Source organism: Martes martes (genome assembly GCF_963455335.1).
Source record: "Martes martes genome assembly, chromosome: 1".
NCBI classification, from domain to species: Eukaryota; Metazoa; Chordata; class Mammalia; order Carnivora; family Mustelidae; genus Martes; species Martes martes.
In genome coordinates this window covers 202,279,790-202,299,661 of record NC_137888.1, presented here as the reverse complement: position 1 = coordinate 202,299,661, position 19,872 = coordinate 202,279,790, and the positions used below count along the sequence as shown (strand labels likewise).

Genomic DNA, 19,872 nt, shown 5'->3' with positions numbered 1-19,872 from the left:
TCAGGGGAGGCTGGTGGCTTAATTGGAAGAGCATGTGGCTTTTGATCTCACAGTCATGAGTTTGAGTCTCAGGTTGGGTGTAGAGATCACCTAAATAAATAATTTTTTTAAATAATAATAACAACAGCTCAAATTTACTCCTTCATGTGAAACAGTTCTAGGCATTTTATTTATTTATTAGACAGAGAGCTAGTGAGTGCACAAGCAAGGGGAATGGCAGGGAGAGGGGAAGCAGGCTCCCCACAAAGCAGGGAACCCAATGTGTGGCCTGATTCCAGGACCCTGGGATCATAACCTGAGCTGAAGACAGATGCTTAACTGACTGAGCCACCCAGATGCCCCAGTTCTGGACATTTTATATGTATTGACTGTATTTATGCATCTGTTTCTTCCAACTACCTGATGTTATCCCTGTCTAACCTACAAAGAAACCAAGCCACAGAGAAGCTAATCTCCTTTCTCCAGGTCACACAGCAAAGAATAGGCAGAGAGATAACCCCAGGTCTGATTCACTCCAGCACGCATGCTTCTGACTGTGAGACTTGTTTGTTGGGATTCTGAAGTCAGCTGGCCTTGGGCTTAGATCCTGGATCAACCCTTGCTTGCTGACTGTGTGACCTTGAGTGACACACTAGCTGTTCTGAGCCCCAGTTTCCAGATGTGTAGAGTGGGGGGACTTGGTCCTTCCACACTGTCTGGGAAGGTTATACTCACTCTCATTCCACCTCTCTCTCCATCTTGTTCCAGGTCCAGGATGGGGGCCACGTCTGTCTGGGCCTCAGGCCTCCTGATGTTCCAGATGCTGCTGTTTGTGGCTGGGGAACAGAGTGAGTGGGGTGGGAGAGGTTGGTTTCCGGGGTACTGACAAGATGGGGAAGCTTTTTAACTCTAGAGCCTTCTCCTGCTGGCTCTCTGGCTTGGTCTGGAGAATAAAATGAGAATAGATGAAAAAGGTCTTTGAACAGTCAAAAGCGAACAAGACACCTGAGAGGTTATTTTTAGTCATTGCCAGCGGAGGCTGGAGGTTCCTGCCTCTCACTGTTTTGCTGAGATGAGCTGGAGAGAGAGGGGGAAAAAAAAATGAGAATAGTGTAGAGATTGATTAGTGATGCCTGCCATGGAGGGGCAATTGAAATAAGGTATGTGTGACTCTCCTTGGCTTCTCCCCAGTGGTGGTTAAAAGCCCAGGTGTTAGAAATGCCTCCTGATTGGTTCTGTGGTCTTAGGCAAATACAGTGATGTGTCTGAGACTCAGTTTCCTCAACTCCCCCTGAAACACGATGAGACATGGCTACCTCGGCCTATGGTTATGAAAATCAAATGAACTGATTGCTATGTATACAGTGTCCATTATCTAGAAGGTACTCCACAAACACAAACATTTCCCTTCTCATGGCTGCCTCTTCCTTAACTTTTGGAGCAACCGTGACTCAGAGAAGGACAGTGACTTTCCCATGGCCGCACAGTGAGTCAGTGACAGAGAGTCAAACCCCTGGCAGCCAAGATCTGGTTTTGGAGTGGAGGCAGAACTATGAAGGGATCTGACCCTATTATACCTCTTCTGCTCACAGATCTGTGCACCTCACAGATTCGCTAACTGTATTGTGACGTTTTAGGCAACCTACTCTCTCTGGCTTCAGTCTTTCCATCCATAAAGTGAGGGAAATAACGTTCTCTGCTATTCTTTGTCTTTGAGTCCTGTCCTCTTTCCACGTTCTCCACTCCAGGCACACAGGACGCCACTGCTGCTGCCTCTGCCACCATCGACAAGGGGCTCCACATGCAGAAAGTGGGGTCAGGGTTGGTTCGGGCCGCGCTGGCTGAGCTGGTAGCCTTGCCCTGTCTCTTCACCCTGCGGCCACGGCCAGGTACAGCCCGAGAAGCCCCTCGGATCAAGTGGACCAAGGTTCGGGCTGCATCGGGCCAGCGTCAGGACTTGCCCATCCTGGTGGCCAAGGACAACGTGGTTCGAGTGGCCAAGGGCTGGCAGGGACGTGTGTCCCTGCCTGCTTACCCACGGCGCCGGGCCAATGCGACGCTGCTACTGGGACCGCTGAGGGCCAGCGACTCTGGGCTCTACCGCTGCCAGGTGGTGAGGGGCATCGAGGATGAGCAGGACCTAGTGCCCCTGGAGGTGACAGGTCAGTTGAGGGCAGGGGAGAGGACAAGGCTGGGAGGGGGGCTGAGCCTGAAGCTCATCCACAGAATGTCACCTTAGAGATCACTCCTTGAACAATGATTCTCTTTCGAGTCTTCTGATAAAGTCCAAAGAAAATCTTCTCCAGGACTACCCTTTCTATCACACTTCTCTCTTAGCTAAGAGAGAGCAGCTTCTGGCTCAGTCTCTTGTGGACCATAGTATTTTATAGGCTTTTATAACTTTAAGTCCCTTCCATGGTTATCTACTTTCCCATAAGACAGAGTATATTGACTTTCTATTTGAAATAGGAATACAGATTTGCTTTTACAATAAATTTATGTTTTTAATACAATAAAATAAATTTATGTTTTAAAGAGTGAGGTTTTCTTTCTAAAGTCAATTGAAAAAATATCTTAAGTAAATAACAGTCCTCAAATACCTGTTTAACCCACTCCAGTATTAAATTCCTTCTGTTGAAATATCCTGTGCTTCTCTTTTCCTAACTGATCAAGGTGAACAAAACAAAAAAATTTTTTTTATTATTAAAGCAAAGTCCTAGAACAGGGTGTGGCACAGTTGATGCATAAAAAGGTAATTGATAAAGGACTCAGTGAATGCATGTTGTGTGGAAAACATCCTGTGGATGCTTGCTGGGAAGTTAATTTCCCTTAACCTTTGTTGGCCATGGGCAAGTCCCTGCACCCCCAGTCTTCCCCCACCCAACAGTGTCTCACTGCATATTTTATGCGGTCAGCCAACTATTCCTTTTCCAAGGCCTTGCTGCTCAAAACTGATAAAGCTTGAAGGAAACTGGTAAATGAGGAAAGAAGTAGATTCATTCAATGAAACATTTATTGAGCACCTACCATATGCTAGTCTGGTGCTGGGGATAGAATCATAACTGAGATGCAGCTGTTGCCTTCCAGGGGCTCTGATAAAAGAGAATAAAATGTTTCATTCCTTTGTTTTGCTCAGATATTTCTTTCATCCCTAAATCAGAATTTCAGTCACAGTGAGCCCGTGTCACCTCCTCCAGGAAGTCTTCCATGACTCCATTTCCAGGCTGAGCAAGAAACACTTGATCTCCCATTGCCATCTCCCATAGCTTCCTCTATCAACACATATACTTAATCCTCCCCCCTTTTAAAAAGATTTTGTTTATTTATTTGACAGAGAGAGATAGAGCAGGAGAAGGAACACAAGCAGGGGGAGTGGGAGAGGGAGAAGCAGGCTTCCTGGTGAGCAGGGAGCCCGATGCGGGGCTCTATCCCAGGACACTGGAATCATGACCTGAGCCGAAGGCAGACGCTTAACAACTGAGCCACCCAGGTGCCCCTTAAGATTTTATTTTTAAGTAATTTCCACACCCAGTGTGGGGCTTGAACTCACAACCCCGAGGTCGAGTTGCCTGCTCAACCAGCTGAGCCAGCCAGGTGCCAGGATGTACTTATTTCTTAAAAGGCAGAATTTCTTGCACTCTTCTCCATGCCTCCTGTCACTCCCAGGGTCTAAACCTGGCCATGGAGAGTGCTATCTTTAAAGCCAGACCATCCCGATACGAATTTTGGCTGTGCCTCGCACGGGCTGTGTGGAACTGGACATGTCCCTCAGCCTCTCTTAGCTTCAGTTTTCTCCTCTGGAAATGGGGCTAATCATAGTGTTATTGTAAGATTTCAATGAAAAAAGCTTATAAATGCTTATTACATGGTAAAGCTTTGACAAACTGTAGCCCTTTATGGCCATTTTTATCAGTTTCCCTATCTAAAAATGGGAGCATATCAGTCTGGCATGGTACAGGGCAGTATAGGGGAGCAGATCTCTTATTATCAAACGAGGGGAAGGGGCATTCTGCAAGAGGGAGGTCTGTTCTTGAAGATCTCAGCATAAATCAGCCCCTGTCCTCCATGTTCTCCCACAGGTGTTGTGTTCCACTACCGGGCAGCTCAGGATCGCTATGCACTGACGTTTGCAGAGGCCCAGGAGGCCTGCCGTCTCAGCTCGGCCACCATTGCAGCCCCACGGCACCTACAGGCCGCCTTTGAAGATGGCTTTGACAACTGTGATGCTGGGTGGCTCTCTGACCGCACCGTTCGGTGAGGGGGCACACAGGGTCAGGGGACATGGAGACCTAGACCCTGGGGAAAGATGATCATGGGGGAGCCCCAGGCTCATGTATTTGACAGGGACCCCCTCCTTGTCTTGTCAGGTATCCCATCACCCAGTCCCGTCCAGGTTGCTACGGCGACCGAAGCAGCCTTCCAGGGGTGAGGAGCTATGGGAGGCGCGACCCACGGGAACTCTACGATGTGTATTGCTTTGCCCGTGAGCTGGGGGGTAAGTCTGGGGCTGGCAGGACACCCCCGCCCCACTTCCCGGAGCCCTGGTTACCTCCCCAACCCCCATGCGTCCCTAAACCCTTGCCTAGCTCTCTTAAGTCTCATCCTTCTCTAAACCTGCAGCCATTATCTGAACTCACCCTTTTCTGAGCTTTCCTACCCTCCCTGAGCCCCTCTCCTTCCCTGTGCCCCTTCCCTCTCTCTGAGACCCTGTCCCTTCTCTGAGCCTCTCCTCCTCCCTGGCCCCTCTCCCTCTTCCTACCATCCTCTTCCTCTCTGAGCGCCCCCTGGCCAAGCCCCTCCATTTCTCTGAAACCCAGCACACTCAAGGGCCTGGGTTACCCCGCTTGTAAAAAGAAGTTAAGGCCCCTCTCTTAGCACTACATGAGAGGTAAAGACTTAGACCGGTCAGGGTGAGCACAGCTGTGGCTGTCCCCGCCTGGTTTAGCCATCACCCAAACCCGACCAGGCTGGGGTTTAGAGTGGGACCCCCTTCCCGGGCTCTGGGGAAGGATCCTCCAGGCCCGCGTGACGTTGGCCCGCGCCTTCCCGCAGGCGAGGTCTTCTACGTGGGCCCGGCCCGCCGCCTGACACTGGCCGGCGCGCGTGCCCAGTGCCGCCGCCAGGGCGCCGTGCTAGCCTCGGTGGGACAGCTGCACCTGGCCTGGCACGAGGGCCTGGACCAGTGCGACCCAGGCTGGCTGGCCGACGGCAGCGTGCGCTACCCGATCCAGACGCCGCGCCGGCGCTGCGGGGGCCCAGCCCCGGGCGTGCGCACGGTCTACCGTTTCGCCAACCGCACCGGCTTCCCAGCGCCGGGAGAACGCTTCGATGCCTACTGCTTCCGAGGTGCGTTTAAGGGCCCGCCCCGAGGTGACACACCCAGGTCAAGGCCACGCCCCTGGGAGTTTTGCCTTCTAGTGGAGGCGGAGCCCAGGTGGAGGAGAGATCCTTGGAAATGAGCTCTGCGATGCGCCAGCGGGGGGTGAAGGCCTGACTGACCTTGACAGTGGGTCCTAGCCTGAACAGTGGGGGTGATAACTTCGCACCTCCCTCTCTCAGTCTGGGGGAATCCCAGAAACCACTCAGAAGTTTCAGACAGAGGGGCACAGAGAGACAGATACACAGGTCTGTGCCGCAGCATGCTGGAATGGGAGTAGATTTCAGGTAGAACTTCCCAGCCAGCCCCTGGACCTGACACAACCTTTTTGGCTTTCTCCTACAGCTCATCACCCTACACCACATCAACATGGAGACCCAGAGACCCCCTCATCTGGGGATGAAGGGGAGATTCTGTCAGCAGAAGGGCCCCCAACCCAAGAACTGGAGCCCAGCATCGGGGAGGAGATGGTCACCCCCGACTTCCAGGAACCTGTAGTGTCCAGTGGGGAGGAAGAGCCTCTGATCTTGGCAGGGAAGCAGGAGTCTCAGGAGACCCCCAGCCCTGCTCCTGGAGGCTTCACGCTAGCCTCAAGTTCCCCCCTGGAGACTGAAGAAGTGTGGCTGAGCACAGTGGTCCCCAGCCCTAGCGGCCCTAGCACTGCAGTGGGCACACACACGGAGGCCACTCCTACTGGCCCCATACCCAGGAGGAGGGGACGCTTCAAAGGGTTAAACGGGCGCCACTTCCAGCAGCAGGAACCCCAGCAAGGCCTGGAGATGGGGCTTGAGGACGGCACCCAGCCCCCAACCCCAGAGGCTGCTGGGAATCACGTGGAGCCTCTTTTGGCCACGGGAGCCACAGAAGCCTCAGGGAAGACCCAGAGCCAAAGCCCCTGGGCCGTGCTGACCAATGAAGTGGATGGGCCTGAAGCTGGTGAGTGGGGTTCAAGGGGGAGGTGGGACCTGCTGGGGGGTGGTCTGAGGGGGACGCAGGAAGAGGCTCCACATCCCAGCTGGGGCCCCCGGCCTCACCAAGCCTCAAAAGCCCCCTCTTCCTTGGGCCAAGGGGACTCAACAGAAGGCACCGCTGAGAGATAATTCGAATTACTCTTGTTAATGTTGTTTCAGGTTTCCCTGGTGGCAGGAGCCCCCCAGACCCCTGGCTGTGGCCCCCAACTGCCATACCACCTAGCATCCCAGGCCCCAGCAGTGACCTTGGCCTGAAGCTAGAGGAAGCCAAGGGCCCCAGTGTGAGGCCGGCCATTCCTGACCTGCCCTGGTCCCCCTCAGAGGCCACTGCCCTGGCACCCAGCCCCTCAGAAGGCCCCAGCACTGCCTCCTGGGGGGTGTCCCCTATGGTCTCTTCCCCAGACTTCCCTGTCATGGCCATGCTTCGTGCCCCGAAACTGTGGCTACATTCACACCCTACGCCCCTCCCCACGCAGGCCGACAGGGTCAAGGGGCAGAGTGAGGTCATGGCCACTGGTCCACCCTCTCCTGCCTCAGAGACTGAGGCTGTCCCTCAGGACCCCATCCACCCAGAGGAGCATTCCCTGTCCCTCTCCTCAGTCCCGACAGGACAGAGTAGAGAGACCGCATCCCCGACAGTCGGCGGCCACCGAGCAGGACGTCCAGTAGCTTCTTCGCAGACAGCCACAGACACACAAGCCGGAGCCAGTCCTGACCATCCCAGGACAGACTTTGGAGAAATGGGGGAGAGCCACCCTACTGGGTTCAGCAAAACTGAGCTCCCCAGATCCAGTCCACAAGCTTCTGTGGACAGGAATGTGGCAGAAGATTTCTATCCTGCCAAGATAGCCACCAAGCCCACAGGAGTGAGAGACATCTTGGGGTCTGAGTCTGGGGTCTTCAGCACAGCGGAAAGCCCCAGTTCCGGTTCTCAGGCCATCATGGACGAGGCACAGGGCACGTGGCCCTCACTGCACACTGACAGGCTGGACTCCCGCTCCCCATCGGCACCCTCAGGGGGCCCCAGAGTCTTCTTGATTCCTGGGGTCACCCCAAGTTCAGAGCCTTGGGCCCCTATAAATGGAGAAGCCATGTTGGAGCCCACAGATTCCACAACCACACTGGATCCCAGTGATGCTGGTGGGATTTGGGAACCTGGATCCCACGTAGTTGAGGGAACCGAAAGCTCTACCTTGAGCCCTCAAGTGGCTGTGGATTCAAGCATGGCGATGTCCCCCTGGTCCCTGGACCAGGGGGACAAGGTTGGGGTCCTGGCCATGTCCACAGTGGTCTCCTCAAGCTCCCAACCCCATCCAGAGCCAGAGGGCCAGATGGTGACCCCGGGAACACCGGGAGCCTTGACCCCTTCACATGAGGGCAGCCCCCCAGAGGAGCTGGTTTTTCCTTCTTGGGCACCAACGGCAGCCAGCGTGGACAAGCCTGCCTCAGTTTCCTCAGGAGCGCCTACAGTGCCAGGGGACTCCCCCAGCACCCTTCCGCCTGCCTCCCTGGGCCCAGAGGAATTTGAGCTGGAGGTCCTGGCAGGGAGCCCAGGTGTGGAGGGCTTCTGGGAAGAGGCAGCAAGTGGAGAAGAGCCGACCCTGCCAGGGACCCCTGCAAATGGGAGCGCAGAGGAGGGTGAGTTCAAAGCTTGTGACCTCATCTAGCCCACTGTAGTCATGGCTGAGGGGCAAGAGGCCGGGGAGCTTAGCGCTGGGAAGGGAGGGTTATTCCCGGGGACCCAGCGAGGAGGCCTGGCAGGAAGGGCTTTTTGTTCAAGTGGGAATTGAAAGTGGGATTCAGCGGTGCGGATCGTGGGGTCCCTTGAGCCACAGGGAAAATGGGCACTGGGAAGAGGCAGGAGGGGTGGGCATCACCCCCACTTTATAGAGACCAAAATAAGACTTAGGGAAGTATGTCTGCTTCCTAGTGAGTAGCCAGACTTCAGTCAGAGCCCGAGTCTGTGGAAGACTTAACCTCTCTCTGTCCGGGGGAGTCCAGAGAAAGTCAAATGCCTGGTTCTCCTGTGCCTAGTCGGCCCGCCAGTTCAGCCAGCAAGTGCTGACTTTTTTTTTTTTTTTTTTTTTGGTTAATTGAGGTTTAAAAAAAAAGCAGCAGCAGCTAATTAAAAGACACTTTTTCTGAGTTGCAAAAGACTCTTATTAACACAACTGGTTTTACACTTGCTCCTTTTTTTGAAGGCCAAGTGTGGCCGTGCTGCAAATAGCAGAGGCATGGTTCTATCTTCCACCACCTCCCCCGCCCCGAGTCACCCCTGGGCGGTGTCCAGGATGGCATCCCCTTTTCTTGGATGCCCAAGAGGCAAGTGGACTCTGGGCAGGGGCACAAGCCTCCATAAGGGCTGAGGCTTATCAGCGTTTGTTGCTTGCTTGGCTTGTTCGGGGGTCTTTTTTTTTTTAACCCTTCCTTAGGATCAATTGATTTTTTTTTTAAAGATTTTATTTATTTATTTGACACAGAGAGAGAGATCTCAAGGAGGCAGAGAAGCATGCGGGGGGGTGGGGAGCAGGCTCCCTGCTGAGCAGAAAGCTTGATATGGGGCTTGATCCCAGAACCCTGGGATCATGACCTGAGTCGAAGGCAGAGGCTTAACCCACTGAGCCACCCAAGCGCCCCTTGTTCTGAGGTCTTTACTGGAATTGGCTTGGCCCATCCTTATAATGTCCGTGTGGAACAAGTCCTAGCATGATCCACTTTACAGATGGAGAGACTGAGGCACAGGGAAGTCAGGTGGCTTCAGCCGAATCATGACGCTGAGGAGAGCATAAATGCTAAGATTTGAATCCAGGCCATTGGACAACAGTGTGTCCCAGACACTAGGTCGCATGGTGCATATTTCATTGGTATCGGAAACAAACAAGAGATCTTGGGGAAGGGGTGAGCTCACCCAGGGAAGGAGCAGAGAAGAGACTGGTGGCGGGGGATAGGCAGACGGAAGGAGGCTCAAAGCCAGAGGAGCTAGAGAAGGGGCTGCTCAGAGAGGCAGGAGGGGAAAATCATGGATAGGGGTGCTCAGGAAAGGGCTTTGGGTGGAGCCCGCAAGACCATAGCTGCGTCTGTCTTGAACTCTGCTGGGTTCTTGGCTCCAGACTGAAGTCAGTGGCAGCCTGGGTAGAGGGAGGCAGCCAACGCTGGGGGAGACCCAAGCGCCTACCCACCCGCCCGCTTGTAGCAGAAATGCTAATGAAGCCAAAAATAAATGCAGCACCAGTGAGCGACTGAGTCACCGCCAGCCCGTGGGTAGGTGTCGGCAGCTCGGGGCACCTGGCGGGGCTCACGCGTCCCAGCGCCCGGCAGCCCCATGCGTGTGCACACACGTGCTGGGATGGTAACAGGGATGGATTCATCCAGCCACAGGCCCCTCTGGCCATCCACAGGGGCACATGCCACCACCCCGAGGACTAGCATGGGTGTCTGTGAGTGACAGAAGGGCCAGCAGCTACTTGCATTCAGTTAACAAGCAATTAGTGAGTGCTGTGTTTCAGGCCCCATCTGGAGACCAAGTCCCTTGTCCCCTGGAAGCTGACATTCTAGGGCAGCATTCTAGAACTTTAAAATGGTAGAAATGTTCCAGAGCTGTGCTGTCTAACATGGTAGCAACCAGCCACGTGGGCTTACTGAGTCCTTGCAATGTGGTTCGTGTGACTGAAAAACTGTGTTTTTACTTTTATTCCATTTTAATTTAAACTTGAATAACTATATGTGGCTGCCATGTGGAGCGTCAGTGCTCTGGGGGAAGACACGGACCAGTAATGATGACCGCAGTAAATAGGCAAATTATATGGGAGGTTAGAAAGTGATACGGGCAAAAGAGAAAAATAAAGCAAAGGGTGGGGTATCCCAGTGGGAGTTTTCTCATAGTGGAAAGGGGGGGTCAGAAAGACCTCTCCAACCACATGAAATCTGAACAAGCCGGAAGAAGGTGAGGCAAGAGCCATGCAGAGATCGAGAGGAAGAGCATTCCAGGGGGAGGGAATAACCTGGACAAAGGCAGACCTCTGCCTGGCATGTAGTAGGAACGGCAAGGCTAGTGTGGCTGGAACAGAATGAGCGAGGGGAAGAAAGGAGGAGGTGGGGCAGGGAGAGGTTGGGAAAAATCACACGGAGCCCTGTGGGCTGCAGTGAGGACTTTGGCTTTTCTTCCTAGGGTAATAGGGAGCCATGGAGGGACCTAGGCAGAGGAGGGATGTGACCTGACTCAGGTTCCATAGGCTCTCTCTGGCGACTATGGGGAGAACAGCCTATGGAGGGCAACAACAGAGATCAGACCAGATGAGAATTCTTGCTCTGCCCCTACCAGGCCCAAGGGTGGAGACCACCCACCAAGGCATCTGGGCCTCAGAGAGGCCAAGGGGAGACTCAGCTGCCTCCAGGGAAACCCAGCTGATGGGGGGAAATGGTGGACAAGGGAGACAAGGATGCATATTCCTCACTGCCCCCTGAGTGCCCAGTCCATACCAAGCAATGCTGAGACTCCTCAGGATGCCTCAGGTTGATATAGACAGAGCCAGACACGACATTATGGTCGTGACTGGGAGAGGGATGAATTGTTTTGATTTCTATCTTGTAGATGAGGCAACTGAAATTCAGAGAAGTAATTTGTCCAGGTTCCCTAGTGAGTGGCAGAGCCAGGGATTGAACTAACCTCCCTGATTCCAGAGTCCGTGGTTAGAACTACTATAATCCACTACCTCTCTGTAGTATAACCACTGAGGTTGCATCAAAAAAGATTGAGCCACCAGAATGAGGGAGGTGATGATTCCCACTATTGCCAGTGCTGCTTATACCCCACTTGGAACCTTATGTCCACCTCTGTGCTCCAAACTGGGAGAAGTACAATGACCATTAGGGCGTACCTCGAAGAGAGGGACAGGTCAGGGAGGCACTTACACCCACATTCCAGGAGACTTCCAAAAAGAAGCTTCAGGAAGCTCATTCCCGTTCAATCAGTGTGCATAAGCAGAGTGGCCCACTGATGCTCTGGGCAGTTCCTGAGGAGAGTAAGCTCCTCATCACAGGAGCGTGCAAGAGGAGATCGGTAGCTGCCTACTGGAAGTTAATAGAGGGGACTCCCTGGAGAGGGTTTTTTGGGAGTCTTAGGTCTGGCTTCTGGGAAAGCAGGCAACATGGTGGCCTGCCTCCTCTCCACACTGCCTGTCCATTCTGCAGCCGCCTTGGATCCATGCGAGAACAACCCTTGCCTGCATGGGGGCTCCTGTAAGGCCAACGGTACCATGTACGGTTGTAGCTGTGACCAGGGCTTCGCCGGGGAGAACTGTGAGATTGGTGAGTGCCCCAGACTCAGGATGGGAACCTGGACTTGCTTGAATCCGAGCCCTGGGGTCTACCCCAGCGGACATCCCCAGGAGGACTCAGGGATTAAAAAAAAGCTGATTTCAGAAGCTCCCTCCTCCTCCCCTTCTCCTCGGAGCCAATAAATCAGGCCCAATTTGCTGAACCAGCACCAAACAGCTGAGCTCTTGTCCTGGGGACCAAGGCTCAGGTGTGCTGCCTCCCATCAGGCAGGGATGAGAGGGGAAGATAAACGATAATGCTCGGACTCCTCCCAGATCTGAGGGGGCCCTTCTGAGCCCTAAAGCTCAACACAGGAAATAGGAAAAATTACAAAATTTTAACAACAAATGTAAATGCTATCAGTCTTGTGCACTACCTCATTGACTTCACAACCACACTAATTACAGAATTATAACAATAAACATAAGCAGTGTGATTTCTTGAGCTCTTTCGCCAACACTCCACTTACAGTCACCCTTGAGAAGGTGCTCTTTTCATCACCACTTCGCAAAAATTAAAGAGTCCCAGGGAGGGGAAGTGACTTGCCCAAGGTATACAAATCCCGGGCACTGTCTACACAGGAGTTGTTAGGAGAGCTCAAATGATAGCTAGCTCCACCTACAAACAGCGTCCTGCCTCGGCACCTGTCCTTGCAAATGCTCTGGATCTCGGTTTCCCTAAGTTCCGCATTCTGGAAAGACCCTCCATCTTCAACATTCTGTGAGTCTGGTTGCCAGAGCATTACCTTCACTGTTCTGAAGTCCAGTGGAACATTCCACACACCCTGGCCCTCAGCTGGCCCAGTGGCATCTGCTCTCATTAATGCTAATTCATGTTAATTGCATGGGGTTCCTCCCCTTGACCTCCAGAGTCCTTGGGCCAGCTGTGCAGACCACACCGTTGGTTCGCTCTGGCCCAGGACGGATGGTAGGATCATGACCTCATCTTCTGCCTGGTTCCTTGTGGGGCCTGGGAGCCAAGGGGAGGCTGAGCTCTGACTCTGTCCCACCCCTCCAGATATTGATGACTGCGTCTCCAGCCCCTGTGAGAACGGAGGCACCTGCATTGACGAGGTGAACACATTCGTCTGCCTTTGCCTCCCCAGCTATGGGGGCAGCCTCTGCGAGAAAGGTGAGTCTCTCCCGAGACCCCGGAAATAGTACCAAGGAGTGGGTTTGGTGGTTGGGCCACGCGTGCCCCTTCCGTGCTTCAGGTCTCCATCTCTGCTTCTGTGGCCGTGGGTTGAACAGATGACCAGTTGCCGTTTGGGGATGAAACTCACATAATATAGAATTAACCTTAGAGTGTACAATTCAGTGGCATTCAGTACATTCACAATGTTGTGCAACGACCACCTCTAGCCATTTCCAAGACATTTTTGTCACCCTGAAAGGGAATCCTGTATCCATGAGCCGTCACTCCCCATCCTCCTCTCTCAGCCCCTGGCAGCCACTGGTCTCCTTTCTGTCTCTATGGATTTGCCTGTTGTAGATGTTTCATATAAATGGGATCCCGCACTGTGTGTCATTTTGTGTCTGCCTTCTTTCGCTCAGCATGTTTTCAAAACGTATCTACATTGTCGTGTGAATCAGGGCTCCATTCCTTTTTATGGCTGAGTAATGTTCCATTGTAGGGATCGACCACATTCTCCTTATCTGTTCATCAGTAGTAGCTATTTGGGTTGTTCCCCCTCTTGTGGTTAATGTGAAGAGTGCCACTGTGAGCATTCATGTGTAAGTTTTTGTTTGGACACCAGTTTCCTTTTCTCTCACCTCATTCTTTTTGGCTACACCTGGCTGGAATGGCTGAGTCACATGGCAATGCTGTGTTCAACGTTTGGAGGAACTGCTAGACTGTTTCCCTCAGTGGCTGCCCCCATTTTACATTCCCACTGGCAATGTACGAGAGTGCCAGTTTCTCCACATCCTCGCCAACACTTGGTGTTTCCCTTTTCATTTATTTTTTTTTATTTTAGCCCTCCTAGTGGGTGTGAGGTGGTGTCCCATGATAATTCTGATTTGCATTTCCTAATGGCTAATGATGTTGAGCATCTTTCCATGTGTTTATTGGCCCTTTATATAGCTCTTTGGAAAAAATATCTATCTGAGCCTTTTGGCAGGAGAGAAATTTTAGGATGTCCTGAGATCCATTTCCTGAGTTCCCCGGGGCCACACAGAGTGTGCGGGCCAATCAGAGAAGGAGATATCATAGTTGGGATGAGAGGGGTGGGTGTAAAGATCTCCAGCTGAATCTCTTCCTGCAACAGAGAAGTGAATATGGGAGGGGAGAGATGACCAGGGTGGGGGGAGGGCAGAGCCTCTGGAGGATGGGGACAGGAAGAAGGGTGATCTGGCCCCACAGTAACCTTGGGTTTTGTCCTCTCTCTGGTGCACTGGCTGTGCTCATGGCCAGGAGGGCGGGGCTTGGCCCAAGGCCAGTCTCCCTCACACTCCCATCCCACCTCCCAGACACGGAGGGCTGTGACCATGGCTGGCACAAGTTCCAAGGCCACTGCTACCGCTACTTTGCCCATCGACGGGCGTGGGAGGACGCCGAGAGGGACTGCCGCCGCCGGGCTGGCCATCTGACCAGCATCCACTCACCTGAGGAACACAGCTTCATTAACAGTAGGGACGCTGGGGTGGGCAGGGTGGCCCTTGCTGTCCCTTTGCCAGGGCATCCCCTAGGGTCCTGAAGACACTACCTTTCTGAAGCTATATGCATTCATGCCGGCCCTGACCCCTTGAATTCACGTGTCCATTTATCCACTCGTCATTCCGTTTATTCACTTCATTCATTCATTCACCAAAAATTTACTGAGTATGTGCTGGCACCGTTCCAGGCGCTGGGACACAACGGTGAGTGAGACACAGATTGTCCTGTCTTTGGGGATTGACGTTCTTGCGCGGGCTATAGGCAAACAAGTAAATATCTAATTAAATAAGTCTATACTATAATTAGCTGGTCCTGAGTGCACAAATGACAAAACAGAGCCAGGGGAAAGAGGGCGATGAAGAGGCATCTGTGATGTGGGGGTGAAATGAGGACGGAGCTCTGCAGAAATCTAGAAAAAGAGCGTTGCATCAATTAAATCTGGCATTTATTGATTTATTCATTATCCCCATGCCATTCGCTCATCCATCCAATTATTCGCATTCCCCCCATCCCCTCCCCTGTTAATTCCTTCATTTGTTCATTCCCTGGTTCCCTCATTGTTGTCTTCCCCTCCATCGTAATCAAACACATGCTTATCCTTGATGACAGTCAGTGACTAATGCCCTCATTTGGTCACCTGCCTGCCCTGTCCGACCCCACTGCTGGTTCTCCTATCCCTTACTCTCCTTTTCTGCAAAGACCTGATGCTTCTCTGTTTATTCCTTCTTCTGGCTGTTTGTTTAAGCCACAGATCATGGCAAGACTGGAGCTTAATCCGGGCTTTTTTCATGCTTCCCTCCCCCTCCCACTCTCATCTGTGTGGGAAGGGAGGGGAGAGGGAGTGAGCCCACACAGAGGCTGGGGGGGGGAAGGGCTGGGCTCCTCCCTTCCCACACCTTCCACCACTCCTCCAGCCCACATCCCAGGCTGGGGGAGGGGTGGGCACCCAGCCCTCAGGATGCCCCACCTCGCAGGCTTTGGGCGTGAAAACACGTGGATCGGCCTGAATGACAGGATCGTGGAGAGGGATTTCCAGTGGACGGACAACACGGGGCTGGTGAGTGGCAGGAGCCAGGCTTGGGTCTCCCTAGGACAGCGGGATGGGTAGGAGCTACGTGGGCTCTGTGCTCTGGCCTGACTTTACCCTCTTGTGCAGATCCACCAGAGGTCCTTATGGCTCTGAGATTCTCAAGTTGGTTGGCAAAGGAGCTTCAGCAAAGCCCCAGATAGCCCTTGATGTCCCAGCCCTGTAAACATCTGGTCTACCCAGTGGCTGAAGTCAGAAACCTAGGACTGGGGCCTGAGGCCTCCTCTTGCTCACGACCCTGTCCTCCAGCCATGGACTCTAAGATATTCCGACTGCCCTACAGCGTCCCTTATCACTCACTGGGACCCCTCCAGCAGCCCCCCCAACCCCATCCCCAACACAGTCACTACCTACACTCCTGCCCCTCCATCTGGAAGCCAGGAGAACTTTTTGAACAATTGTGGTGAAGTTCACATAACATAAAATTAATCATTTTAAAGCTTCCTTTTTTACATTTTTTATTTAAGTCATCACACCCAATGCGGGGCTGGAACTCACGACCCGGAGAGCAAGTGTCGCATGCTCTTCTGACTGAGCCAGCCAGCTGCTCCCCAAATCAATCATTTTAAAGTGTATAATTCAGTGGTATTTAGTACCTTCACAGTGTTATGCAACCATGACCTCGGTCTGGTTCAAGAATATTTTCATCACCCCAAATGGAAAACCTATATACACGAAGACCTTCTAAAAATCACACATCAGATCATGATTCTCCCTGCTTTGAGTCCTCTCAGACTCTCTATTGTTCTCAAGATAAAAGGCCACCTCTTCCTGCTGTGGAAAACAGTCTGGCGGTCCCTTAAAAGGTTAAAGTCACACAGGATTACCACATGACCCAGAAACTTCACTCCTAGGGAGATACCCCAAAGAAGTGAAAGCAGGTACTCAAACAGACCCTCATGTTTGGACCCTCATGTACACAACAATACTATTTACAATAGCCAAAAGGTGGAAACAACCGAATGTCCATCAGCAGATGAATGGGTGAACAAAATGCCATCCATCCATATGATGAGCACTGTTCAGATACTAAGCGGAGACGTGGTACAAATGAGGATGAAACTTGAAAATATTATGCTTAATGAAACAAGCCAGGCATAAAAAGGCCACATATTGTATGACGTATGATTCTATTTACATGAAATATCTAAAACAGGCAAATTCTTAGAGACAGAACAAAAATCAGTGGTTGCCTGGGGCTTGGGACAGGGCCGAATGGGGAGTGATTGCTAAGAGGACAGAGTTTCTGTCTGAAGGGATGACAAAATCCTGGGGATAGATAGTGATGAGAGTTGTACAACGTTGTGAATCATATTAATGCCAATGAAATGGACACTTAAAAATGGTTAAAATGGTAAACTTTATGTGTTATGTAGTACACTCAGTTTAAAAGAATCCATCTCCTCTACTGCAAAAACTGGCCCTTGGTCCCCTACTGACCACACCCCAACTCCATCTAATAGCTCCTGCGCACTGGCCTCCGTTCTGTTCCTCAAACAGGATAAGTTCTGTCCTGCCTCTGGGCCTTTGCACTAGCTCTTCTCTCTGCTTGGAACTCTGTTCCCCGCCATTTCTATCCTTGAGTCTTCGGCTATCCCGTTGCCTCCTCAGGGAATCCCTCTGGGACCTTCGTTCAGCTATTCATGTAACAGTGACCCATGTGGAAAACAGACTGTCAGGGAGAAAGGAAGGAGGTAGGAGGGCCGAGGAAGAGGGCACTGCCGCCTCTTGGCCAAAGGGGGGGTGGCTCCAAGTGCAGCAGAGGCCACTGTCAGGCAGAGTGGTGCCCATTGTGTAAATCGAAACACTGAGTCCTTAAAGTTTGAATGGTCTGGCCAGGGGAGTCCTGCGCTAGGCAGTGACAGAGCCTGAGTTCCTCTCTTCCCTATTCCCGCAGCAATATGAGAACTGGCGGGAGAACCAGCCTGACAATTTCTTCGCGGGCGGGGAGGACTGTGTGGTGATGGTTGCACATGAGAGCGGGCGCTGGAACGACGTTCCCTGCAACTACAACCTCCCATACGTCTGTAAGAAGGGAACAGGTAGGCTGCTACTCGCCCCACTGCTTCCCTCTTGCCTCTCACACTCACTGGTTCTTTGTTTTATTTCAGTTTCTGTAAGTGTAAGTCAGCCTTGCCCACTTTTCACTACAGCATTGTGTGAGAGTGACCGTTTTTTCCCACTTTGGCCAACTCTGTGTGTTCTCCAACTTTTTGTTCTTTGTTCATCTGAGAGGAGAAAAAATAGTATCAACTTGTTATGGTCGTTTGCATGTCTTTAAGCATGAGAATAACCAGCTGTTCCTATGTCAATAAGCTATTTGTATGTGTTTATTTTTCTGGGAAAATAGTTCATCTCCTTTGCATAACTTTCTATAGGCGTGTTGGTCTTATTGATTTGTCAGAGCTCTTTACATATTAAGAGAACACTTGGAAGCATTCTCATGTCCACCTATCTCTGATACTTTTGTTTATTCTTACTTGCGTTTCTTTGCCAGTTTTCATGTCCTTTCTTCTTTTCATTTGCTCAGGTTTATTCTTGTCTCCCACCTCCTTCTCTGCCATCATGCATAAGAACTGAGGAGGGTGGGATGTGTCCAGGAGGTTTCTGTCCCTAAGGAGCTCCTGGTTTGGATAGAGGAGACAGACATAGTCACATTCCGCTGGAGAAGTCACAGCTGGGCAATGGGCAGGATTCTGCTGAGGGGTGTATTATACCCCAAAAGAGAGGAAACCAGTTCAGCCCCAGATGTGGCCACTTCCCTAACTGGTGGTTCCTCTGTCTCCAGTGCTTTGTGGTCCCCCTCCGGCAGTGCAGAATGCCTCACCCATTGGTGCTCGCAAGGCCAAGTATAATGTCCATGCCACTGTACGGTACCAGTGTGATGAAGGATTTACCCAGCACCATGTGGCCATAATTCGATGCCGGAGCAATGGCAAGTGGGACCAGCCCCAAATCGTCTGTACCAAACGTAAGTGGCTGTCCCCAGACACCCCAACACAGGTTTCCAGCTATTTGTAGTCTCCAATCACAATATCTTATTACTACACATGTTGATCTGCCTAATAATACAGTCCTGCAGGGGCGCCTGGGTGGCTCAGTGGGTTAAGCCTCTGCCTTCGGCTCGGGTCATGATCTCGGGGTCCTGGGGTCGAGCCCCGAGTTGGGCTCTCTGCTCAGCAGGGAGCCTGCTTCCTCCTCTCTGCCTGCCTCTCTGCCTACTTGTGATCTCTGTCTGTCAGATAAATAAAAATCATTTAAAAAAATAATAATAATACAGCCCTGCAGATAAGTGGGAACTTACCAGCCCGCCTGGTGTTTCATTCATTTCTCCTCTGCCTGGAAAGGCTCACTGCATCAGGCCACCCTCCTCTCACCACCTCTTGCCACTTCCTTGTCCTCCCTCATTTCCCCGCAGCCAGACGGTCCCATCGGATGCGGCGACACCATCACCACCACCAGCACCATCACCAGCATCACCACCACAAATCGCGCAAGGAGCGCAGAAAACACAAGAAACACCCAGTGGAGGACTGGGAGAAGGAAGAAGGGAATTTCTGCTGAGAAACCAGGCAAAAGGAAGCACAACCCCCTTCCCACACCTTCTCTGGAGCCTTCACCTGGGGAGACAGAGCCCAGAGAAAAACAAGAGGGTCTGGAAGCCCCTGTGCCCCAAACCACATCCCGCCCCCATAACCCTTTGTAAAAAACTACTCTCTCCTCTTTCTTATATACACAAGGTCCACTTGGCAGGCAAAGCCAGGTATCTGAAAAGTCAGTTCTAGTCAGGCTGAACTCTGGGAGCATCTCCCAGTGGAGGGAAGCACAATCAGCAAAGATCATTCTTTGCACTGGTTAAGTCTTTTGTTGGCGAGGCTGACTACCAGTTGTTGAACTAAGGCTTTGATGAGGGTGCAAGGGTATATATTTGGATTCACACTAAGGAATTGCTTATCACACCAGACATGCAGGCTTAGTAAACCATCAGATGTCCTAAATGCGGGCTGGAGCTTTTAGTTAAGGTCGTTGGCTTTGGGAGTTGAAAGTTGAAATTGACAGCTGCTCTTCCTCCACCCTGGACTTCAGCCCAAGTTCCGTCTTTGGTCTTGGGGGATAAATGGAGTGTGGAACTCCAGCGTACTGAATTTTAGGAATGTTTTAGAACAACCTCCTCTGTGCACTCAGAGTTAGGGGTCAGGATAGTCAGAGCAATATATGGGCGATGGAGGGAAGGTGTATTGCTTACCCTCCCAGGTCGAGTCCAGTGCTGAGATTTGGTGGTTCTGTATGTGTGGTGAATCTCTCTCACACACACAGAAGAGAGGATGTTTAGGGCTTGATGAGCCCAGATTTCTTCCCCCTCCATCTCTCAGGGAGACAAAGAACCTCCTTCCTGGACCAAGGAGGTGCCAAGTTTTCTAGCTCAGTGCCCATACCCATCCCTCAAGAGACATCAGTAGTGCCCCTGCCCTGAGTCCCACTCCTAT

The 19,872-nt window shown here is 52.1% G+C and overlaps 1 protein-coding gene across 1 annotated transcript; it reads left to right on the top strand.

The window, feature by feature from the left end:
- Positions 1–754: 754 nt before the first annotated feature.
- NCAN (neurocan) lies at positions 755–18,949 on the top strand (the record flags this gene model as incomplete). Its single annotated transcript, XM_080822074.1, has 14 exons — positions 755–827; positions 1,728–2,141; positions 4,059–4,233; positions 4,347–4,474; positions 5,032–5,325; positions 5,702–6,292; positions 6,487–7,965; positions 11,518–11,634; positions 12,661–12,774; positions 14,112–14,270; positions 15,273–15,355; positions 17,283–17,427; positions 18,174–18,356; positions 18,804–18,949. The coding sequence occupies 14 exons, from the start codon at positions 755–757 to the stop codon at positions 18,947–18,949; spliced, it is 4,101 nt and encodes a 1,366-aa protein (XP_080678200.1).
- Positions 18,950–19,872: the final 923 nt, after the last annotated feature.